Source organism: Molossus molossus, unplaced genomic scaffold (assembly GCF_014108415.1).
Source record: "Molossus molossus isolate mMolMol1 unplaced genomic scaffold, mMolMol1.p scaffold_m16_p_1, whole genome shotgun sequence".
Classification (NCBI taxonomy): domain Eukaryota; kingdom Metazoa; phylum Chordata; class Mammalia; order Chiroptera; family Molossidae; genus Molossus; species Molossus molossus.
Window position 1 is genome coordinate 176,980,122 of NW_023425344.1, and position 25,201 is coordinate 177,005,322.

The window sequence follows — 25,201 nt, forward strand, 5'->3', positions numbered from 1 at the left end:
TGAGGCTGGGGTAAGAGGCAGCCATTAAGCTCTCCATGCCTGGCATGTCATAGAGGGAATGCCTTCCTAAGGGACAACGAGAAAAGTTGCTGAATTCCAGCTGTCTTCACAGACTTCACCAAAAAAGCCGACCACCAAGAGAGGGGATGTAAGTTTTGGGGTGGGCAACTTTTGCAGGGGTTAAGGAAGTGGAAAAGGTAAAGCCATATTTCTTACATCAGGAACTATGTATTAAGAAAGGAAGGACTGCCCGGCTGGTGTGACTCTGTATTGAGCATCATCCCATGAACCAAAAGGTTGCAGGTTCAATTCCCAGTCAGGGCACATGCCTGGGTTGCAGGCTTGATCCCCAGTGGGGAGCATGCAGGAATCAGACAATGGATGTTTCTCTCTCCTTGCTGTTTCTCTCTTTCTCTCCCTCTCTCTTCCTTTCTCTCTCTAAAATCAGTAAAAACATATTTTTTAAGAAAAAGAAAGGAAAGACTTTGAAGACCCTCAGAAGAACCTACATATGAGTGGACCAGAAACTACATGCCTACCACACAGAAGGCATTAATGATTATCCCGAGGCAAACAAATGAGAACAAGTAACCAAGCAGGGAACTCAACCTCACCACAAGCATCAAATAAGGAGGAATCTGCCCCATTCCTCATCTACACTGCCTAAACATGACGGGAAAACTCCTGGCAGAAAATAGAGGAGGGAGAAGTCAGTGCTTTGTAGAATGAAGGAAGAAAAGAGCTTTGAATTTAATTTAAAATTAAAATTTTGAAACAAGACAAGACTATTCTATTAATTAAAAGTGACTAGAACATTCTGCAGTCCAGCCAGTATATTATTTATTTATTTTTGTTACAGATGTTTCTCCTTTTTGATGGGGATTACATTGAATCTATAGATTGCTTTGGGTAATATGGACATTTTAATGATGTTGATTCTTCCAATCCATGAACAAGGTATGTGCTTCCACTTTTTTATATCTTCCTCTATTTCTTTTTTCAATGACCTGTAGTTTTCTGCAAATAGGTCCTTTATTTCTTTGGCTAAGTTTATTCCTAGGTATCTTAATTTTTTTGCCACAATGGTAAATGGGATTTTTTTTTAGTTTCTCTTTCTGTGAGTTCATCATTGGTGTATAAGAATGCCATTAATTTCTTGACGTTAATTTTGTATCCTGTTTAAAGAGACACTGTGCCAGGAAGTTTACCGTGTTACAAAAACACAGAAAAGAGGTATGAAGGAAAGATGGGCAATTTATTTTCCAGTTGGCAATCTGTTTGACCACCACACTTCACTACCTGAGCCAAAGAAAAGAGAAATAGAGACCAGAGTGGGGCTGGGCTAATTGCCAAATTCATTTATTAAGTCTAGTAGATTTTTGATGGAGTCTTTGGGGTTTTCTACATATAGTATCATGTCATCTGCACATAATGACAGTTTCACTTCCTCCTTCCCAATTTAGATCCCTTTTATTTTTTTCTTCCTGTCTGATTGCTGTGGCTAAGACTTCCAGTACTATATTAAATAAGAGTGGTGAAAGTGGGCATCCCTGTCTTGTTCCTGTTCTTAAGGGAAGTGCTTTTAATTTTTGCCCATTGAGTATGATGTTGGCTGTAGGTCTTTCATATATGGCCTTTATTATGTCGAGATATGATCCCTCTATTCCCAGATTGCTGAGCGTTTTATCAGAAATGGGTGCTGGATTTTGTCAAATGCTTTTTTAGCGTCTATTGATATGATCATATGAATTTTTATCTTCATTTTGTTTATGTGGTATATCACAGTTATTGATTTACAAATATTGTACCAGCCTTGCATCCCTGGGATGAATCCCACTTGGTCATAGTGAATAATTTTTTTAATGTATTGCTGGATTCGATTCGCTAGTATTTTGTTCATGATTCAACCAGTATATTATTAAGGTACCTGTTATTAATTGCATGCAATTAGGTCCAGTGAAGAAGAGCGGTTATTGAAAGCTTACACCCAAATAAATGGGAATTCTTCAACAGATATGTTTAGTGGTATATTCTTATGTTTTTATCTTCTTTTAGAATGGGAAGAGCCAGATTATCATGATTTGATGTTCTCTTTCTTTTTCTCCCTTGTCTGAGTTACACTGGAGCTGTGCACCCAGGATAGTTATGCCTCTTGGTATCACCTCTAGCAGCACAACAAAGTGACTTGAAGGAGTAATCTGAAGTAGGAGTCTTCAAAAAGCCCTAATTCTACCATTGCAATGTAAGAATTCAAACATGGCAGGGGGCTTCTGTGTAGACTACCTGGGACTGGAAGATTGCAGGGCCTTTACGAAGGAGTAATGACTAGAGGGGGTAGAGATGTGATTACATTAACATTCGGAGAGAGGGCCTTGGAACTCCTTGGCAGTGTGAAATATGGAGGAAATTCACCCTGATGGGAGAGTCAAGGTGCCTATTACAGTAGAGGGCCAAAGACTGATTTTATGGGTCACCACAAGCAAAATCAGTTAACATCTCCCCATCTACTCCAATAACAACTCACACCAAAATCCACCAGAAGGGGTGATATAGGAAATCAAAGGGGTGGGAGACAAGTTATTAAAATAATTAAATTAAATAGGAAATCAATAGGCATACTAAGAAAATAAAAACTCAAGATCAGGTTATTGTAGAAAAAGTTGTGCTGGTGAAGAGAATACTTCCCCCACTTTACCAGAGTTTAACTCTAACCACGCTCAAGAGTGACATTCATTTTGAGAGTTGTGCCACCCTGATGCAACAAGCCTGCAGACTGCATGAAAGTTAGCCCAGCCCAGCCAGTGTGGCTCAGTGGTTAAGCATTGACCCATGCACCAAGAGGTCCCCAGTTCGATTTCCAGTCAGGGCACATGCCCAGGTTGTGGGCCTGATCCCAGTGGGGGGCGTGCAGGAGGCAGCCAATCGATATTCTCTCTCATCGATGTTTCCATCTATCTCACCCTCTCCCTTCCTCTCTCTCTAAAATCAATAAAGAAAAAAAAAAAATTAAAAAAAAGAAAGAAAGTTAGCCCAGCTCACCAAGGAAAGTCAGCCTACAGAGGGATGCTAAGGGCAACAGGGACAGGCTGGAACAAAACACATGTTCAATAAAAAGTTGTTCAAATGAGAAGGAATGGTAGAATAGGAGTATTTTAGGGACAGCAAAGAAAATGCGAGCTGCTCTGAAGACCCTGTCAGGAAAAGGCACTTCAAAGATTACATTGATAAGGATTTGAAAAAGGAATACTTTCAGGATATTTCCCTTTATTAGGTATGACTCTTATGGTTTGGGTTATATTGAATACCCAGACTAAAATTGTGGTCTGGAAGACTTAATCAATTATAATTAAGGAAAGTGTTGATGTTTAAAAATTAGCATTTGTATTTTAATTAGGCCTTTCAATACCTTAGACCAAAGTCCTAAGTAACAGGAATTTAGGTACCACTATAGGGAGAAGTCTTCTGAGGAAGAACTGTGTATTTATAAAATCCATAACAATATTGGCAGCCTAGTATTATACATTAACATGCTATTTTTCTACAAAGCCACTGTTTCTGACCAGTGCTATCAAAGCTAGTGTTTTAAGAGTTTTCTCTTCTTTTACACTCACTGGTGATGAATTTGAGCTGATCCAACACATGGCTCAAACCTTCTGTGACAACTGAATAAATGAAACAGTCGAGCTTTAGCTATAAGATGTTCGGGTCACAGTGTTCTGATTTCTTTAAGTCTGACATGAAATTTCCTATCGCCCATGAATAAAACAAGTTTGGCAACTTCTGTTGCAGAATATTCCAGCTGAATATTTCATACCCAGCTACTTGTAAAAGGCCCTAAAGTGATACTGTAAACACTAAGTGATGACTTCTCCATTTCGAATGTTTTGCATTGCTTGGGGGAAAAAAAAGAGGAAGGTGAATCTGCTGGTACAGGACTTAGAGAAAATGGAAATTTAGTACATTCTAATCTAAGCAATACTTATTAGTTGGAATTAAAAGCACCTCTGAATGATGTAATTTTTGGAAAGGAGCAAGGAGCTGACCCAGCACCACATCCAGCATGACTAGAGACGGTGTAACTGCAGAACAAGCAACATGCACTTTCCCCCCAGAGACCTGGGGAATGAGCACAGACACTGTACCCAAGGGCCCACAATTTAGATGTGGGGAATTTACTGCAGCTAAATAAAGAAAACAGTTGATCCCAGGGGAAGCACAGAGATGGCCAAGTGGGATGCAATTAAGAGCGGTGGCAAAGTAATTCACCATTACTATTTGTTTAATCCAGTCACTGAGCAAAGGTAGCTACCATGAGGGAACTGTACTCTCCACTCCAGCATCTGGAGGATTCAGGAATTTCCAGCACAAAGACCCATCAGTTGAAGGACAATGTGACAGAGGATTCAGAGAGATTGGTTGGCTAATGGACAGGGAATAAATTCTCCCAGAACGCTCCCTGTTCAAACCATTGGAAATGGAGTCGCCCTTCAGATCATCTCTGTGCCTGTTTCTTTTTTCCATTTTCAATTTATAATAACAATAACGACCTAGACATAGGACATTTCCTGGGCTTTAATGACTGTCTGAGGTTAATGGCCCTCAACTACACCTCAGGCCATCAACCCCTCCCAGTGAGTCATTAATCTCCAGGAAATATCCTGTTCCAGGGTCATTATTGTTTCAATATCAACTATACCTTAAAAGCTTTATGGATTCTGCAAATACAGATCTCTTGCCAATAGGGGTTATAAAACCTGTTTAGAATTCCAAAATTATCTTGAGTTTCACCTTCCAGATATGTTTTGTTCAAAACTACAGTTGGCTTCAGAAAACATTCAACTTTATCTTTGTTTGTTTACATCTTCTCAGGAAAGAGGACTAGTAAGTATTACAAGGACCCAAATAAAAATCAGTGATTACTGGAAGAAAAAGATCAGCTTTAAAGGGAAGCACGCCCTCTCCTGAACAGTAGCATCACTCAGCCTTTGAGAACACCATGTGATTTGTGGAAATAGCTCCCTAACATATGTGTGTGTTCAAGTGTCACCAGACTACATCCCATGCATAGAAGTTTCAAAATACATCCAAATTCTAAAATCTCATTTTTCACTTTCATAAGAAGTACCCCAATTCATACATTAACATTATTACAACAAGCATTCTACCCACAGCTGTGGAAATGTGGGTGAACTACAACTTCTAGAAGGGGACAGCCACAAGGTTCTGATTCAGCAGCAAAGGAACAATGGTTGCCCAAGAAGCATTTGAGATCTAGAGAGCTGGTATAGACAGAGGAGGGGGCAGAGCAGGTGTTTAGAACCAGGGAAATTCAACAAATGGTAACCAGGGCCATGTCCCAGTACACAGGCAGACCATAGAAATAAACCTGGGCACTTGGGCAGACAGGACCTTGGAGAGACGGGGAAGCACCCTGTGGGCCTGGCTTTGGGTCAGACACCCATGCATAGCACTTCTGACAAGAACAGAGTCTAACTACAGAATTAGACAGATCTGCATTTTCAGGTAGATGTGCAACAGAGTTCCAGACCCGGAAACGGAGGAATAGACTAGGTCATTGGCACAAGGATAAGGACAAGCTGCGGCGCCAGAGCAGGAGGACAGTCAGAGAAAACAGGGTCTTCCTGAGCTCAGATTCCCATGACCGGTGAGGGAGTGATCCTGGAGCCTGACTCAGAGCTGAATCTGCAGCTGTCGGTGACACACAGCTATCTACGCCAATATTATATTTTCAAAAGGAAAAAAAAAAAAACCTTTTCTTTGAAATGCCACTTGAAGATTTTACTCTAGATCATATAAATGTGAAAACTGCAAGGTATCAGGATTCAAAGTGGGGAGTTAGAAGAAAACAATAATCTCCCAGAATTTCTACATTAACTCTTTATTGAAGGGAACTAAATCTCTTAACTCACAGAATATGAAACAATATGTCTTGTTTTCCTACTTGACCATGATTATAACATTTTCTGTAGGTACCAAAGTTGACATACAAATAGCTCCTAGAATATTTTAACAGTTACATCAGAAAAGCATAAGACAAAAGATGCATTTGAAACAGACCCTGAGATAAGGACTTGAGTGTAAATAGTTTATTTGGAAAACTTCTTAGATGATTCTTAAACCCCTATCCTACTTTTAGAATTAAAGTTGAGCCAAGATTGGAAGGAAGATTTCTTCAGAAGGCTGTGTTGTGAGTCTATGCCCACAGTGGGGAGGCTGAGAGTGTTACCCTTCCCCAGCCCAGTGATATGTGAGTGCCAGTCCAGCCAGTGTGGCTCAGTGGTTGAGTGTCGACCCATTCACCAAGAGGTGGCCAGTTTGATTCCCAGTCAGGGCACATGCCTGAATTGTGGACCAAATCCTCAGTGTGGGGCATGTAAGAGGTGGCCAATCAATGTTCTCTCTCATCAATGTTTCTATCTCTCTCTCCCTTTCCCTTCCTCTTTCTCTCTAATATCAATAAAGAGAGATGTGAGTGCCAATGGGAAGGACAAGAGCTGCTTCCCCCCTTCCTCAGATAAGTGAGGTAGGCCCCAAAAATGTGCCCTGATGCCCAATGTATATGCTACTTCCCATGTTACTTTGCAGATGTAATTAAGGATCTAGAAATAGAGATTAACCTGGTTTATTTAGATGGGCCAGAGGTCTTTCTCACAGGGAGGCAGGAGAGTCAGAGTGAGAGAAGGCAATGTGGAAACAGAAGCAAAGGTCAGAGATCCTGCGATGTGAAGATCCTACACCACTGGCATTGAACGTGAAGGACGGGCCAGGAGCCTCCAAATGCAGGTGGCCTCAGGAAGCTGGGAAAGGCAAGGAAACAAATTCTTTCCTAGAGCCTCTAGAATGAATGCAGCTCTGCCAACACCTTGATTGTACCCAGTGAGAACTAGGTCAATGCTTCTGATCTCCAGAACTGGATGATAACAAATGTGTGTTGTGTTAAGCCACAAAATTTGTGGTAATTTATTACAGCAGCAACAGGAAACTAATATAACAAGAGACGACTTTGGGGAGCTCACTGGGAGATCTTACTAAGCGTCCTCTAAAGCACAGGAAATACTGGGAACTGCTGTCAGACTCTCATCGAGAAAATCTAAGGACATGATACAGGTTAGCTAACTGCTTTGACAGCCGAGTGAACGAGGGGGAATGGGTCTATGTCCTGGAACCTGTTTAGACAAAGAATGCATGAGTGTGTGGTGCCTACAGAGGATTATCTTAGGTCTTACTCATGAAAGCCATTTGCAGGGCCAGCTTCATGGATGGGCACTTGTGCCGCCACACAGAGACCTGCTGTCAAAAGGAATCTGTATCTGGTTCAATGTTCTGCTGTCACTGACTTGAACTCTTGATAATTTTTGAGCAAGGGGTCCTACATTTTCATTTTTCACTGAGTTCAGCAGATTATGTAACCAGTGCTGGCCACATAAAAGGGCCAAAGAACAGCAGACAGAAGCTAGCAGAATGACAAATGTCTCAGTGGCTGAGAGAGAAGCATGCAGTCGCCCAGGTCACAACTAGAGATGCCAGGTCCATCGTGTGAGTGGTTGGGCAACCTCCACAAACTTTGTAAGAGCACCTCAAGAGAGAGAGCAGGTATAAACACCAGCCAGGCCCCAGGGCATGGTGCACAACCCTATCAAGCAAGTAGGGACTGTAAGGTCGCCCCTTCCGCTCCTACCTAGTAGGTGTCTGAAGGTGTGGCCAGCTTGGCGAGAAGGAGAAGAGATAACTCAACTAAGCCCATTCCAGTTGCTGCCTTTCCGCCCGACAGTAGGCCTCAGCGGCCAGAGGACAGAAACCTCAACTCTACCCCAAATTTAGAGTTATAATCATGAATCATGACCTTATACTGAATCGTTGGATTACTGAACTGCAACCTTGTTCTGTGACTGAAAGCAACCAGAAAATGTCATGAGACTGACAAATTTTCACTGGGGGAAGAATGTGCCTTAATAAAAACAGTTTAAAAGAACAATGGGAGACCAAACAATCTATGGGCTACAGTTGTTCAGCGCAAGGTCACATAGGTCAAGGCAGAGGAGTTGGGGATAAAAACTCTTTCATTGCAAGTCTGGTAGACAATGTTCACCATAAAGATTTAATATTGCCTTTATAAACCAAACAGAGAATAAATGGTACAAAGGGGGGGGGGGAACTCCAACATATGATTTCCAATTGGAAAAAAAAAATGATGACAATAATTTGAACCCCCATCTCAAATATAAATATAAGGTAATATAAGGTAACCTAGCTCCCCTGAGATGTCTGATTGCCACGCACAGTATGAATCAGCACAGGGGCTTCTTCCTCCCATCCACCCTTCACAGCCCCAGAATCACATTTCTTAAATACAATGACCATGTTCCTCTTCTAACTAAAAACTATCGGAGCCTCTTGGGGTATTTCAAGATGAGCCCAAAGTCTGGAGCACAAGTATGTGGCGCTCCCCAGGTGACCGAGCTGTCCCTTCCTCAGCTGGCCACAAATGCTCTCTGAGCAATGATGCCCGGCCTTCAGCTCCTCACCTGCCACCTTCACAGTGTTCGCTACGATCACATCCCCCATAACGGTTCCCTGCTTAATCTATTTCTATTAACCAAGTACTGTTTTCACTCACATTCATTCTCATTCCAAGCTATGTCTTTAAATCAAGTTTTAATGTACTAGTTGTAGTTTCACTAAATATGTATCTATTGCTATTAAAATTCATTTTTAAAATTTTAAATGTGTCCTCTGTGTCCCACCTAAAACCATCTATTACACCACCAATTGTTCATGCAACACACATTGGGACATGCTACTCTAGACAGAAATTATGAATGTTGACCAGTGAGCGTACTGTGCCTTTGAAACTGCTGCTCCCTCCTCTTTGTATATCCTTTCCTGTTATCTGTAAACTTACTCTCTTCCTTTAGGGCTCAACTCAACCCCAAAGAAACCTCCCTTTGAAGCTTCTCTAAATCCTACTTACATGTTCCTAAGCACTTTTCTGCCTACCAACACTGTAACATGTATTGCACGGTAGTACCTTATGAAACTTAGCATTCCAGTCATCTTTGGATCATTTCATTATCTAGATTAATACCTATTGGTTACTCATAAAAATGTTTGCTGCCCTGGCCGGTTTGGCTCAGCGGTTGGAGCGTCGGCCTGCGGACCAGAGAGTCCCAGGTTCGGTTCCCACTAGGGGCACGTACAAAAAAAAAAAAGTTTGCTAAATAAACAAAGAATGAAGGAATATAGTTGTGGGCCACATAACAGTTGGTCCACGATAGCATGTACATACAATGGTTGTCCCATGAAATTACAATGGAGCTAAAAATTCCCATCACCTAGTAACATTATAGCTATCATAACATCGTAACATAACACATACTCACGTGTTTGTGGTGGCGCTGGTGTAGACAAATCTACTGTGCTGCCAGTTGTATAAAACTATAGCACGACAATTATAGTAGTGGGCTACACTGTCTAGGTTTGTGTGACTCTATGATCTTTGCAAATGATGAAATCACCTAAAGACTCATTTCTCAGAACATACCCTGTCATTAAGCAGCACACAGCTGTAGATAGACAAAGCTAAGCCAATCATAAGTCATTTATGGTATGAATAGTCTAGCATCATATTACTTCTGTTAAACAAAGGACATCCCAAAATCTCAGTGTATGAAAGACTTAATTATCAGATGAGACTTACAAGCAAATTTAAAGGGCTGTGTTTCCAGTATACCGGAGAAGAACTGAACAATTGAGAAGGTAGTATAAAATTACACCAAATTGCGGTGTACATTTTTTATAAACATTTGCTTTCAGAGACTCAAGTTATCTTTTTTAGGAATCCTCCATTTATTGATCATTTTCTAATTGCAAATATTTTTTAATTAATGCTAAGGAAGCACATTTAAAATAAAGCAATGGCATAGTTGCCAATGATACATCAGATAAGGGGTTAATTTCCAAAATATATAGAGTGCTCATACAATTCAACAAAAGGGAGACAAAAAACCCAATTAAAAAATGGGCAGAGGAGCTAAATAGACACCTCTCCAAACAGGACATACAAATGGCCAAGAGACATATGAAGAAATGCTCAACATCACTAACCATCAGAGAGATGCAAATTAAAACAACAATGAGGTATCACCTCATACCTGTCAGAATAGAATGGCCATCATTAAGAAATCATCAAACAACAAGTGCTGGTGAGAGTATGGAGAAAAGGGGAGTCTAGCACACTGCTGGTGGGAATGCAGACTGGTGCAGCCACTGTGGAAAACAATATGGTGTTTCTTCCTCAAAAAATTAAAAATTGAATTGCCATTTGACCCAGTGATCCCACTTCTAGGAATATACTCTAAGAAGCCTTAAACACGGATCATATGCACCCCTATGTTCATAGCAGCACTATTTACAATTGCTAAGATCCAGAAACAGCCCAAGTGTCCATCAATAGATGAGTGGATTAAAAAAGCTGTGGTACATATATACAATGAAATACTATGTAGCTGTAAGGAAGAAAGATCTCTTATCCTTTGAGACAACATAGAAGGACCTTGAGAGTATTATGCTAAGTGAAATAAGCCAATTAGAGAAAGGCAAATACCACATGATTTCACTTATTTGTGGAATAAAATGAACAATGTGGGCTGATAAACAAAATACACTGAGAGACATAGAAAGGAGTAGGTGGATGGAAGGGGTGGATGAAATGAACCAAAGGACTTATATGCATATATGCATAACCAATGGACATAGACAACAGTGCTAGGGGAGTGGGGGAGCAGGATGGGGAGGAGGAGGTCTAGGGGGGAAAAGGAGGAACATCTGTAACAAAAATAAATTAATAAAAATTGATAAAAAATATAAAAATAATAATAATAATAAAGCAATAGGTGGATAAAGCAGAGGTCCAGAATCAGTTCTTCGGAAGAAATGACCTCATGGAAAACAAAAATAATGTCACTAATATGTAGCATAGATTGAATAACTGCTCTGTAATACCAGCTCCATGTTATAATTAAGGAAATTCCCCCTTCCTATTGTACTTTCCCAGGCTTACAGAAGAATATATCAGAAAATGTTGAGGGGTGTGTTCTCAGGTATGGGAGATTTTTTTTTTAATCTTCTTTTTTAATCCCAGCAAGACATTTAATCTCTTGTCCTTATTTTCTTCATTTGTAAAATAAAAAGCAGTTGACGGATACACTAATGAATATAAATTTCAAATGGAAAAAAATCTAAGTGTATATTTTGGTTATACCTAAAAAATTTAATGACTATACAAATATATTCTTTGAAATGCTTTTATTTGGGGGATGGGAAAACAATCTGAATATTTATAATTTTGGTCACAGTTAAACATTTGTTGACTACCTCATGCAGATTGACTTATGTCCCCAAAATTCAAATATTGAAGTCCTAATCCCTCAGAATGTGACTGTATTTGGAGACAGGGTTTTTAAAGAGGTAGTTAATTTTAAACGAGGCTGTAGGGTGGACTCTAATCCCATATGACTGATATCCTCATAAGAAGAGGAAACGAGGACACGGACACACACAGAGAGAGGACCACTTAAGAACCCAGAGAGGGCAGAGCCATCTGCTAGGCAAGGAAAGCAGCCTCAGGAGAAATAACCTTACCAACACCTTGATCAGGACTCACAGCGTCCAGAACTGTGAGAAAATAAAAGTCCCTTGTTTAAACTGTCCAGTCTACAGTACTTTGCTGTGGCAGCCCGGGCAAATTACCACAGGTACTCTCCCAGCCCTCAAGTAGAGACAGATAAAGCACATGGTAAGAAAGAAATGGTGAAGCAAATTATGAATATTATTGACTAGCAGAATTTTATACAGTGAATGAAATAATTATAGAGTACGTAGCAACCTGAAAAATGTTTATAAAAATATTAAGTGAGCCCTGGTTGGTTTGGCTCAGCGGTGAGAGTGTCCACCTGGGGACCAATGAGTCTCAGGTTCAATTCTGGTCAAAGGCACATACCTGGGTTGTGGTTCATCCCCAGCCCTGGTCAGGGTCGTGCAGGAGGCAACCAGTCAATATGTACCTCTCGCCCTGGCTGGTTTGGCTCAGCGGTTGGAGCGTCGGCCTGCGGTCCAGAGAGACCCGGGTTCAGTTCCCGCTAAGGGCATGTACCTCGGTTGCAATTTGTCCCCGGCCCTGGTTGGTTGTGCAGGTGGCAGCCACTTGATGTGTCCCTTTCACGTCGATGTTTCTCTCTCTCTCTCTTCCTCTCTCTCCCTCCCTCTCTATCTGAACAAGGAGTAAAAAAAAAAAAAATATGTACCTCTCATGTCGATGTTTTTCTGTCTCTCCCAACCCCTCCCTCTCTCCCTCCCTCCCACTCTATCTGAAGGTAAACAGAAAAATATGCTCAGCTGAGGATATATATATCCTCAAAACACAACAATGTATCTATTCTATGATAACTATAAAAGATGGTTTGGTAATAAAAAAATAGAAGAAACTTGGAAAAATACATGGTTTTTGCTAAGGTGAGATCCTCGGTGAACTTTGTTTTTTCTTTTTTATATTACTGTTTTAATAACAATGGTACAATAAATTTAAAGCATTTAATTTAAAAACAAAATACATAAATTTTTACCAGTTCAAACTACCATAGTTTATTGTTAATGACTCTCTCTCTGTCTCTCTCCTTCACATTTCAGTTGAAGTGTTTGCTTTTGAGAAAGCTATTCTGAGAAGATTCTGAAAGGAAATTCAAAGAAAGTTTATGAGCCTAAACATTGTACAGAAATGGTCACTAAAAATAAGTAGGGACAAAAAATAAAAATAAGCAGGGACATAAGGAAAATAGCAAAATTGATTCTGTATTCAAAAAACACTGACCTAAAATGAGATTCTAGATCCTTGCCTAGATAGGAGCCTCAACTGGGCTCCTTTATTAAATTACCTAAGAAAAATCTGCCCAGTGACAAGCCCGCAAGCAGGGTGAGTAGAAGAAATAGCTCCCATTCCTGTGAGGCAGCAGGAAGGGCGGGGCCCAGGCGGCTCCGTTTGGGGCTCATGTCCCTGGCCAGTCCCTTCCCAGCAGAAGGGCGAAGGCCCAGCAACCCACCTGAACACCCAGTCTGGATGACGAGGGGGCGCTTTCACTACAGATTTCCACACAAAGGCCACTGTGTTCCTGGCAGCAACGCAGCCAAGTCTGACATCTCTCAGCGACTCTTCTGCACAGGGCGGGCCTGGTATGGAAAAGTCACAAGGTGAGAACAGATGCTCTAAAGCTGCACTGGATGTTAATCAAGCCGCCTCCTGAATAGCAGGAAGGCTTATATCAAGGGCCTTAATTTGCCCCCGAGGCCCTGTTTGTACCTTGATTTAGCAGGTCTCACTAACCGCAATCTGTTGTCTTCGTCCCACACGAGGCCCCAACCTTGGGGTTCTGCTGCTCCTACGGTCTTGCCTTTGGTAGCTCCTCAAGGAGAACAGCTACCCAGGAAGGAGAGCAAGCTTTATTTTTATCCCAGTTAAAGTCCCTGTCCAATCCATTAATAGCTATGATAACCTTGGTCCAGGGCATTTCCTGGAGAAGCTATAACCTGCTGGGGTTAATGAACTCTCCCTACCATTAATTCCTAGGAGAGGCCATTGGCCTGAATTGTTACTTAATTACTCTTCTGTGTACAGCTTCATAAAGCAATGAAATGCCTTCTTTCAGGAAGAAGGGAGATGGTAATGGGGTCATCAGAGGCCATTAATTTTACAAATAGTTTGTTAGAAACTACAGTGTGTTAAGAAGTCACTCTGGACCGCAAATCAACCCAATGCAGTCCTTGTTAAGAAAAGATCCAAAACTTTCCGGTTAACATGATTCACACATACACAAAAAGGCACAAGGTGCAGAATCTGGCCAAAATGTACATACTCCAGTATGCAGAAACACATTCATTACATGTATTACATAATTGATTTTTATCGTCCTCCTCAAGCTCCTCTGCCTAAAGTTGGCACATAAAAAAAGACTCAATAGGGTCAGTTCCAGATAGCATGAACTTTTCCCAGTTAAAATTCTCTTTTGGGTAATTTCCTGGTGTTTTAGGGAGATTCTCCCCCTCCAGCGCTCTCCTTTTCCAGGAAATGGGAGGTGCATGGAAGGCTGTGTATCCTTAAAGCACTGAAGCAGGAACTTCGGGTCTTCATGCCTACTCTTGGGGCTCCTGGGCCCGCTGGCCTTTCAGGCTGCATGCTGGCCCATGCTGCTACTGACCGCAGACTTTGCCATTGCCTGTGATTGTGAGGTCTATGAATTGTGTGTCCATCTCTGCAGGACCCAAAGTGTCCCATTTACTAGGCCTAATAACACATCTACACTACAGGGTCTGAAAATGCTCCGCTGCTTTCTCTGCACCACCCTATTTAAAACTGCAACAGCTGCCCAGCCAGTGTGGTTCAGTGGATTGAGCATCAATCACCCCATGGACTGAGAGGTCCCGGTTTGATCCCCTGTCAGGGCACGCGCCTGGGTCGTGGGCTCGATCTCCAGTGGGAGGCATGCAGGAGGCAGCCGATGGATGTTTCTCTCTACAAAATCAATAAAAACATAAAAATAAATAAAACTGCAACACCTTTCCTCTTACACACACAATGCACACTGCATTTCCTCTTACCCCCTTCACCGGTGTGTTCCTTCCTAGCATTCTCCTCTTTTATCACACCAAATAAAAATAAACATATTCATTTATTTTGGTGCTTGTGCTACTCCTCCACCATATACACAGACCCTAGAATGTCAATTCCATGAGGGCAGATGCTTTTTTGGCTGTTTAGTTCACTCTGTCTGCCACGTGCTTAGAACAGTGCCTGCCTGGCATACAGAGATGCTCTTTCAGTGTTTCAGTGTTTGTTGAATGAATGAGCGTTAGTTGGCTACATGATGGGATTAGACTGCTGGCCTCAGGACACAGAGTGCCCTATTAGTCACACTCAGGCAGGGAGGGAGCTCAACCTTCGAGAGGAATCAAAGAAGAAGGCCACCCCTTCACACTACCCAGCAATCAGGCCCATTAAAGCCACTGCTGTCAGAGGAAAGGCTGGGCCATGAAACACATGCACCCATCTAGGCTCTGAACTCTGCACCAGTAATGAGAAGCTATTGTCATCCACCTCATTGTGACATGCTGCCCCACCCATCCAGTGTTAATAGCAGAGTCATGACCCCTTGGAAGGTTCTGAGATTCTACTAGATAATTCCAGTGGGAAAAGATTAGACTCTTCAGAAGCAAATTGACCAGGGCAGAATCGGAAAGACCATATACATCAGAGGGGAGGTAGAGTTTCTCGAAGAAATTAAGAAAAAGAAGAAACTAAGGGCAGAACGAGCCAAATTACTTACTTCTGCTTGGTTTTTCTTAGCCCAATTTAATACTAAAGATCTTAACATCTAGAGATCTTTGCAGAGACTAGGCTAGAGAGCAGAGAGATTATTTTTTAGGGTGGTTATGTGCCTACACCATTCCCATGGGGTCTTAAAAAGAGTAGCTAGGCCTAGAGCAAAAGGGACTTAAGAACAATTGATAACCTTTATTGATTCTTACTGCTGTGCATAAATTTCCAAAGGGTTTGGGGTTGGTGAGTCATCTCCGAATATACCTGGAAGCAGGACATATATTAATTTGCCAGCATTATCCCTATATCCTCACTGTATACTTGTTGAGGCATAATCAGATTATGGGCAGAAGAATCAGAAACCTGGGTTTTATCACGGCCAAAATGTGAGGGTTGGAGGGAGAAAACCAGTTAATTTTGTTCCTATATTTTGGGACTCTTGGCTAGTTACTCTGTGTCTCATAAATAGACCCATTTCCCCAATTCATTAGATATATTTCTGCTGGTACTTTAGGGAATCTACAATGGAAGGACACAAGGAAAGTCAGCCAGATTATGAGTAAGTAATCATGACTGTGCAAAGCCACATCCAAGGACCAAGGTGTGAAGTAGGTCTGCTGTTGATGCTGTCCCTCATCTTCTAGTCTCCCTCTCTCTTTCTACTCCTACACCCCCCACTGCACTCCACCCCAAAGACTCCATGCCCTCCTGAAGTGGGAGCATTTGTAAATTCCCTATCCAAGCCAACTTTTCCAAGTTAGGACTTTCTTTTTTCCAAATCATCCCATTCCTACTCAAAAGTCCTTCTGCCTCACTACTTTATTCCTGGTTGATCATTTCAAAGGCAAACCAAGGAAAAGAAGTTTACTAAGAGCTTCCCAAGGGCCAGGTACCCTTTCTAGACTACTCTAACATTACTATTCTTTTTTTTTCCTCAAATTTACTTGAAAATAGATGGTTGCATTTTTTTGGTTAAACTTATTGGATTGACATTGGTAAATAAAGTTATGTAGATTTCAAGTATACAATTCTATAATACATCACCTGTACATTGCATTGTGCGTTTACTACCCAAAGACAAATCTCCTGTTGTCAGCATATATTTGACCTACTTTATACCCTTTACTAACTCCCCCTACCCCCTTTCCCTCTGGTAACCACCGGACTGTTGTCTGTGTCTATGAATTTTTGTTTGTTCATTTGTTGTTTTCAGTTTTATATCCCACATGTGAGTGAAATCATATGGTTCTTAATTTTTTTCATCTGACTTATTTCACTTAGCATGATATTCTCAAGATCCATCCATGTGGTCGCACATAGCAGTATTTCATCTTTTTTTATGCCTGAGTAATATTCTCTTGTATATATGTACCACATTTTCTTTACCAATCATCTATTGAAGAACACTTCTGTTGTTTCCATGTCTTGGCCACTGTGAATAATGCTGCAAAAACACAGGGGTACATCTATCTTTACAAATAAATGTGCAGTTGATTTCCAAATTCAGAGGACTGTGGTTGGAGAATATACTTGGTATGGTTTTAATCTTCTTGAATTTGTTAATGCTAGTTTTGCATCCCAACATATGGTCTGTTCTTGAGAATGTTCCATGAGCACTGGAGAAGAATGTATAATCTGGTATTCTGGGAAGAAAGGCTCTGTAAAATATCAATTATGTCCATTTGGCCTAGTGTATCATTTAAAGCCAATATTTTCTTATTGATTTTCTGTTTGGGTGATATATCCATAGCTGTCAATAGAGTATTTAGATTCCCTACTATAATTATGTTTTTGTCAGGTTTTCCTTTTAATTCTGTTAGTTGTGGTCTTATATATTTTGGTGCTTCTTGGTTGGGTGCATGTATATTGAGAAGTGTATGTCTTCTTGAAGTATTGTCCCCTTTACCATCATAAAATGTCCACCTTTGTCTCTTGTTACTTTTTAATCTTGACATCTATTTTGTCAGATTTAAGTATGGCTATACCCACTTTTCTCTGGAAGCCATTTGCTCAAAAAATATTTTTCCACCCTTTCACTTTGAGTCTGTATCTGTCCTTGCAGCTGAAATATGTCTCCTGAAGGCAGCACATGATTAGATTTTTGTTTTTGATCCAATCTGCTAAATTCAGTCCATTTACATTTAGGGTGATTATTGATGTATGAGGATTTCTTGTAGTCATTTTATCTTTTTGTTCTGTGATGGTTTTGTTTCTATTGTTTCCTTTCCCTTGTTTTAGGGGAGTGGTATTCTATTTTTTTTTTTTTTTTTTTTTTCTGTTTTCTCTTTTTTAAGTAATGTGTCTCAGTTTGAGATTTTTTTGTGTGGTTATCACTGGGCATACACAAAAGAGAGTTTCATATATACAGTAAACCCTTTTCTTCTGAATGCATTTTATCTCTATTCCCCTTTGCAAATCAGACCTTTACCTCCTCCCTTTTGTGTTTTTATTATCACAAAGTATTCCTATTTATGCTGTGAGTTAATTTCCAAATTCCAGTAGCTATTGTCTTTGTCTTCTCTCTATTTTTAATGTTTTCACCTCCTGTAAACTTAATTTTTAAGCATCTAATACTCATTTTTGAGAAAGGGTTGCATTATCCTGCATCTCTCTGTCTGTCAGTAATCTACTCATAGTTTTGTATCCTTCTGTCTTTTGTTTCAGTTAGAATTAACCTGCTTTGGTCTCCTGTAATAGAGGTTTTGTGGTGGTAAGTTCCCTAAGCTTCTGTATGTCCGGAAGACTCTATTTCTAAAGGATATCATTGCTGGATATATTATTCTTGGTTGGTAGTTTCTTTTTTCAATAATTTAAATATTTGATTCCACTTTCTGTTAAGAAACTTGATGATAATCTAATGTTCTTTCCCTTATATGTTACTGTCTTCTTTTCCTTGGCTGCCTTGAGAATTCTTTCTTTGTCATTAATTTTTGACAATTTTAATATAATGTACCTTGCAGAAAGTCTTTTTGCTCTGAGATAATTAAGTATTCTGTTTGCTTATTGGATTCAAGGATCTAGTTCTTTCCATAGGTTTGGAAAGTTTTCATCAAATATTGGAAAGTTTTCATCAAATATTTGTCTTAATAGGCTCTCTGTTCCTTTCTCCCTCGCTTCTCCTTCTGGTATGCCTAGTATTCTTATATTGCTCTTTCTGATGGAGTCAGATAGTTCTTTCACCTTTTTTTTTATTTTTTTTTAAACTCTCAAGTCTCTTTTTTCACCTACATTATTTCTAGATTTCTATCTTCTATGTCATTAATTTTTTCCTCCATCTGGTCAGCTCTGTTTCCTATGCTTGCTAGTTCATTCTCCATCTCTTTTATTGAATTCTTCATCTCCAGAATCTCTATTTGGTTCTTTTTCAAAGTTTTAATCTCTCTGGTAAAGTACTCATTTTGTTCATTGATTTTATTTCTGAATTCATTAAACTTCCTACCTGTGCTTTCTTATCTTATTGAGTTTTTTCTAGAACTGCAATCTTGAATTCTTTAACATTTAAATCACATATTTCTGCATTTAAATTTATTTTCTGGAGATTTATCATTTTCTTTCTGAGCTGCCTCATTATCTTGGTTACTTTAGGTATTTGATGGATTCCTTCTCTGTCTAGGCATCTATGGGAATTAGATTATTAAGAATGGCATTCTCTAGTAAATTAATAAAAAGTCTTTGTTTTCCATTTAGGGGCACTGAAGCACAGAAATTTTAGTTTCTCTTACACTGCTCTGGCTTCTAAGGGTGGTAGAAAATGCCCTTTATTCCATGGTGATGTGGGCATCTCCTTTATAACCAGGTCATCCTGGTCTCAGGCATCACCTCCCATAGGGGAACTCCCATTGGAATTCCAAGCTGTCCCCTGCAACCAGATTCTGCCAGCAGTGTAGCCACAATGAGTGGGAGTGGAGTGAGCTGGGAGAGGTCAGCTGGTGCCTTTATAGCTTTGTCTCTTTCCAGTAATGGCTACTGCCAGACATCAACCACCTCACCTCTGTATCTCTACCCCCCTGTCACAGGCATCAGTAGCAGCATGTGCCCACCACTCAGGGAAAAATGCCTCCATTGTTCCAGTGCTCAGGGTTGCAGACAATGTGTTCTGTAGCCCAGTATTCACCACTGCAGCCTCTTCTGGGGCCTGCTGAAAGCTCTGAGAGGGTGAGGGTGAGTGAGCTCTGGGTAGGTTAAGGGAGGTGGCCACCTCCTTGACTTTGCTTTTCTGATGGCATCGGTGGCCACCAGACAACCACAGCCACACCTCTGTGCTCCATCTCCACCCAAGTCACTGGGATCAGCCACAGCACCACCTAGCATTTCAGCAGAGTTCACAGTATCTCCTTGCTTCTCTAGGCTCAGGGAGTGCATGCAGCAACCTGATTCCTCCCCTCTCCCAAGATCCACAGTGAGCTACCGGCTGCATCCATCAGTAGCACCATCTCTGCTCTTCTCGCTTCCCTCCTCCTTGGCTCACTCCACACCCACCTTTAGAAGTTTCAATGTGCGGTTCTCGCAGATGTGTTTGTGTGTTGAGCAGGGAATCCTTTGTTGAATTATAGTTGTTTAAGTTGTTGTAACTTCAAGGGGAGAGACCAAGGGAGCCACCTACGCCGCCATTTCTCTGATGTCACCAGTGTTTGTATTCTTGAAAGTAAATGCCTGGATCACATTTGTGTGTGCTCAGTGGAGTGATTTCCCATGGTAGGTTCTCAAGCTTTGTATTGGGCAATGGAGAAGTTTTGAGGTGGATGGAGACTAAAACCCTACCTGCCGGCAGAAACTTCTGTGGTTCTGCATAAAGCTGGGCCCAACCAGAAGTGATGTACCAGTGCCTAGATAAAAGTACTCAATAACAGTGTATTGCATGAGCAGATTTTGAGAACAATTTGTGTGAGAAACTATCCTCTTCAATGCAAGAGGCTATTTAAGGAAGCAAAGCTTCTCATGAAATCAGAGTGGAGCACTTTGGATGGAAAAGCTTGGGGAAGACCTCCCTTGCTGACTGAGTTTAGAATTATTGAAACAAATTGTAGAGCATGATTAAGAAATACAACTTCCTAAGAATGAAAAAGAAAAGGTGTGCCCCCAGAAACAGTCATGTTCGTGAGTTACAGGTCTTCTAGATATCCCCTTTGGCCCAAAGTGTATTGATTATAAGATAACTGGCCCTTGTTCACTTGGGGGACTGAGCCTATAGGTCAGAGAAAGTGGAAATCTTAAGACTGGCCCAGTCAAAGAAGAACATTAACAGTTTGAACATGGACCTTGAAAAGGATATGCAGAGAATAGATGAAGCAAATCAGGAACTTCTTCTCAAAATCCATGAGAAAGAAGATGAGATTCAGAGGTGAGTGTTGGGGTTTCATAAGGGAAGCTCCCAATCCAAAAAAAGGGGAGGAGGGTGAGAACGAAGAAACAAAACTGAATTTTCTAGCTCGCTCTAGTTACCTCCAGCTTGTATAGCAAAACTTTCCTCTTTATTCTTTGACTTAAACCCTGAAACATAGCAAGTTTCACACAGATTTCTAAAAGACTAAGTGAGATTTACCTGAGTTGAAAGGACATTGGGTGTTTGACTGGGGAAGCGGGGGACTCTTACTTTTCCTACCTTGAAGATGAATCTGATTCTAAGATCTAGGAAAGAAGCGCTTGGATTTGTATTTATTGTCATTGACGCACTCTCAAAACGGATATGTGTGTTTTCTCTGTTCTGAAATGGCCAGCTTCTCACAGTGTGTGCTTGTGTCATCCAGGCTGGAAAGTGAGATCACTCAGACCAGAGACTTGGCAGATGACGACGAGTGGGAGAAGGAGAACTGCACCACGCTGGACAAGGAACAAGCCTTGCAGGAGCTGCAAGAAGAAACCGACAGACTTGTAAGCAAGACGCTGAGAAGAGCCATTTGATCAGTTTCACTCCTCCCCCTGTCCCTCATCAACTGCCACATAAACTAGTCTCCCCTTTTCACTCTCTAAGAACCAACTCAAAAGTCATGGCAGAAGGGGTCCACGCATGGAAGGGGGTGGGTGGAGGCATTAAATACAGTGATACCTCGGTTCTCGAACATAATTCGTTCCAGGAGGACGGTCTAGAACCGAATTGTTCGAGAACCGAAGCAATGAAACCCAATAGGAAAGCGTGACTCCACAAAGCGTGACTCTCTCTCTGCACTCACACTGCTGACGCAAGCAAGGCGCGCTGGGCCGAATGAACGCCATTCGGCTCAACTCGGCTCATCTCGGAAGTTCGAGTTCCAAATATTTGTTCGGATTCCGAGACAAAAGTTTCTCGAATCTCCTGGTCGAATACCGATTTGGTCGAAAACCGAGGCGTTCGAGAACCGAGGTATCACTGTATTTGGTAATATTTAATACTGGTAAGACCTACATGCGAGCATCTTTATCCCTGGAAAGTCGGTGTGCCTATATTGAGATTAAACCGCAGGTGCTTTCTCTGACGTTATGAAGTGAGGTAGAGTTACTGCAGGAAATATCACTGGGGGCAGCGAGAACAATCCACTGAAGAAGACCGATGGGGGCATGCAGATGCACGCTGACACTCCGCCTCTTTCAACAGGAAAGGAAGAATGAGGCTCTGGTCCACAGCATAGAAGAGCTTCAGAGAAAGGTGAGATGTAGCTCTGTGCTCCCCAGTGTCCCCATAGCATTCCCAGTCATCAAAGAGGCAAGAGAGGGACAAAGATTCTAAAGGAACCCACATGTCAAGGAGGCCTGTGCTGGGGGTGGTACCACCCCGGCTCCACTGTCCTGAGGCCGAGCCATGACCTAAATGCCATGGGTTCCCCCTGGAAGCATCAGGTGAAAGCAGCGGGTCGGATATCCAGGGTATTCAGTGAGCCCGTGGGTGCCACCAGACACTCTGTCGAAGTAATTGACTGGAACCTTTGTGGTGAGAGATTAATTGTACTTTCAACAGAGACTTTTAAAAAGTAATTTCCAAGAATTCTCTTTTCCTTGTCCTCTACCTCAACTCCGACTCAGAATACAGTGGGTTTCCTATGATTACCCTACTTTCTGTGACCCAGCATGGATGAAGGGGTTCAGGGAAGTCCTCCTGTCTTGATGGACTCCAGCTTTGGTGGCTAAAACAAGTGAGAAGGTGGAGGTAGTATAAAGATGTTCCCAAGTATCCACCAAGGGCCCATACTTGGAAGTTGTTATAAAGGCCAAGTTACTGGCCCCCACACATCAGAGAATTCCTTTATCTTCTATATCTTTGAATTTGATGTATTTTTCACATTTGAAATGTATTATTTTTATTTGAAACCATAGCTTACAAGGAAACCACCTAAGGCAACCAAGTATGAAGAAAGCAATCTAATGGGAACCCCAGAAGAGTCAAAGGTAAACGAAAAAACAAATTTAAGTGGGTTTGGGGTATGTCTGCAAACCTTCAAGTGGAAACAACTGTCAAAGTCGGGATAGATTCATTGTAGTTTTAGTCCATGTCAGGTTTAAGCCTGAGCTACTGACTGCTGAATTCTGCACAGCCCTTAGTAAGAAATTCCACTCTGAAGCCACATATACATATATAACATTGGAGGTAGTTGGAGCCCCTAGTTTAAATCCTGGTCCCAGCATTTAATGTGGTTGATGTATAAAGTTGGATAATTTAATCAGTTTCTGCCAGCCTCCATTTGAAAATTGAATAAAGTTGTATATATAAGAAAAAAAATTGTGAATATAAAATATGTTTTCCCTTTTCTGGAGGACTAAAACCTTGAAAAGTCACATAACTTTAAGATTAAAGTTTCAGACTTTAAAAGTCTGACTGAAGCGTACATATAAATTCATAGAGGCAGAGCTAGGATTTGTAAATCTACTGTGTGGTAAACAGTTCACACACCTTGTCATCGATTCCAATACAGAAAGAATGTATTCAATTGTCCACTCAAACATGTAGTGACCTCTACCTGCTGAGCACATCATACAGTGCTTGGCATTCCTCTGACTGCGTCCCACAGCTAAGAATCTGGGCACCACCACAGCCCATCTGATCAAAGCTACAAGAAGAATCAGGGACTTAATTATTTTATTCAGAGAGCAGAAAAAATTCTTAATAACTTCTGTAGAATCAGTCTTTGTCCTTGCCTTATCTAACTTCTCTTTAGCTTCTCAAACCCACACTCAAGCTCATATTTAAGCCCATAGTGTAGGTATGATGCCTCTGTATGGACACACTACAAATAGAAACAGAAAATGAAAGAACGAGGAATTACTCCCCTATCTTCTGTTAGCCAAATTAGCATTTGACCAAACAAACAGACAAAAAAACACAGGAAGTTCCAATCTGCCAAGTAAACTTGCTTGGCCACACTTATCTAGGAAATCGATCTGGAAAGAAAGAAATCTGGAGCTCGCGTGTATATTGGGAAGCAACTGGAGCAAAGACTAGAAAGGATTGTGAAGCGCCTTGACTCTTTGCTATATAACTACAGCAGTTGAGAGTTTGATTGTCTTCCTTCTTCTCCCCAAAACAAGTTTTTCTGACAGTAACCTGGCCAGAATCTAGTGATGACACTTTAAGTCTGGCTATGCTGGCTGTGTCTGACGAGAAGAGAGTTCCAGGCATTGTCAGAACTATGGCCATTATTTTCCAGCAGCGATCAGCCCATCCCTAAAGAGCTGTAGAGTATGATTACCCAACTGTGTTTCAGAATTATCAGGTGACATCTCTAATTCTATGAAATAGGCAGCATTTCTTTTGTTTTTCTTCCTCTTGCATGTGTGCAATCAGTTCAGCAGTTTAACAGGATGCTTGTTTCAACTCCTGGTGTCTCAGGCCCTTGTCCTGAAAATATAGCCGTTAGCACAGTTGGCTGTCTGACCCTGGATGTGATTGACTGGAGAGGAAAGAAACTGTTGGAAGAGTCCAGATGGGAAGTCATAGTACTTAGACGGAAGTGGGAAAAATAGGTTGAACATGGAGAGAGGGAAAGATGCCGTCAGGTCTGTTCCCGCTACCAAATATATCCCAACTGCATCCATTTCTCTCTGTCTACTACTACTGTCCCTACTACTCTTTTACAAGGTACCATAACCTAAACAATCAACTTTCCATACATAAAAAAGTCCTCTTTAAAAACACAAATCAGACTTCCGGTCAAGATGGCGGGTAGGTAAACGCGGTATCTGTCCTCCCACAACCACATCAAAGTTATAACTAAACTACAGAACAACCATCATTCAGAACCGCCTGAAATCAAGCTTCATGGAAGTCCTACAACTACAGAATTAAAGCAGCAGCCACATCCAGACTGGGAGGAGGGGCGGAGATGGACAGGCTGGTCCCACACCCACGTGTGGCGGATAAAAATCAGGAGTACACCTCGGCTGGGAAGGTCCTCTCTGAAGACTGAGGGGTCCCTGTCCCACACCAGGTGCCCCGCTCAGGGTTCCAGTGCCAGGAAGAGAAGTCCCCATAACTTCTGGCTGGAAAAACCAGTGGGAACTGGGGCTCAGGGAGGCTGAGGTGGCTGGAGCCCCAGGCAGCTCCTCTTAAAGGGCCCGCGCACAGACTTATTGGACTCTCTCCCTCTAAGCTTGGAGGGGAGGCAGCTCCAGGGGCACCAGGGACATACAGGGAAGAATTGAGCTGTTTGGCACTGGAGCGAGGGCTGGAGATGGGGCTTTCTCCGAGACAAACGTGCTGTCAGAGGCCTTCGTTCCCTTCCCTGGGGTGGCACACAGCCACCAAATCTGGGACTCCAGCAACCTGGCTCACACTGGTAGCCCCGCCCTGGTGACTCCCTGAGACCCTGCCCCACCCAACTTTCAGGCCCACCCAAGCTGTTGCCACTA

The 25,201-nt window shown here is 41.6% G+C and overlaps 1 protein-coding gene across 1 annotated transcript in view; it reads left to right on the forward strand.

The window, feature by feature from the left end:
• The window catches only part of TMCO5A (transmembrane and coiled-coil domains 5A), a 44,838-nt gene that overhangs the window by 7,448 nt on the left and 12,189 nt on the right, over positions 1-25,201 (forward strand). The window contains exons 2-7 of the mRNA XM_036246113.1: positions 11,895-11,914; positions 15,877-15,944; positions 20,577-20,726; positions 21,133-21,256; positions 21,957-22,007; positions 22,673-22,744. Of these exons, the coding sequence (XP_036102006.1) occupies positions 11,895-11,914; positions 15,877-15,944; positions 20,577-20,726; positions 21,133-21,256; positions 21,957-22,007; positions 22,673-22,744 (485 nt within the window). The remainder of the gene's footprint in view (positions 1-11,894; positions 11,915-15,876; positions 15,945-20,576; positions 20,727-21,132; positions 21,257-21,956; positions 22,008-22,672; positions 22,745-25,201) is intronic.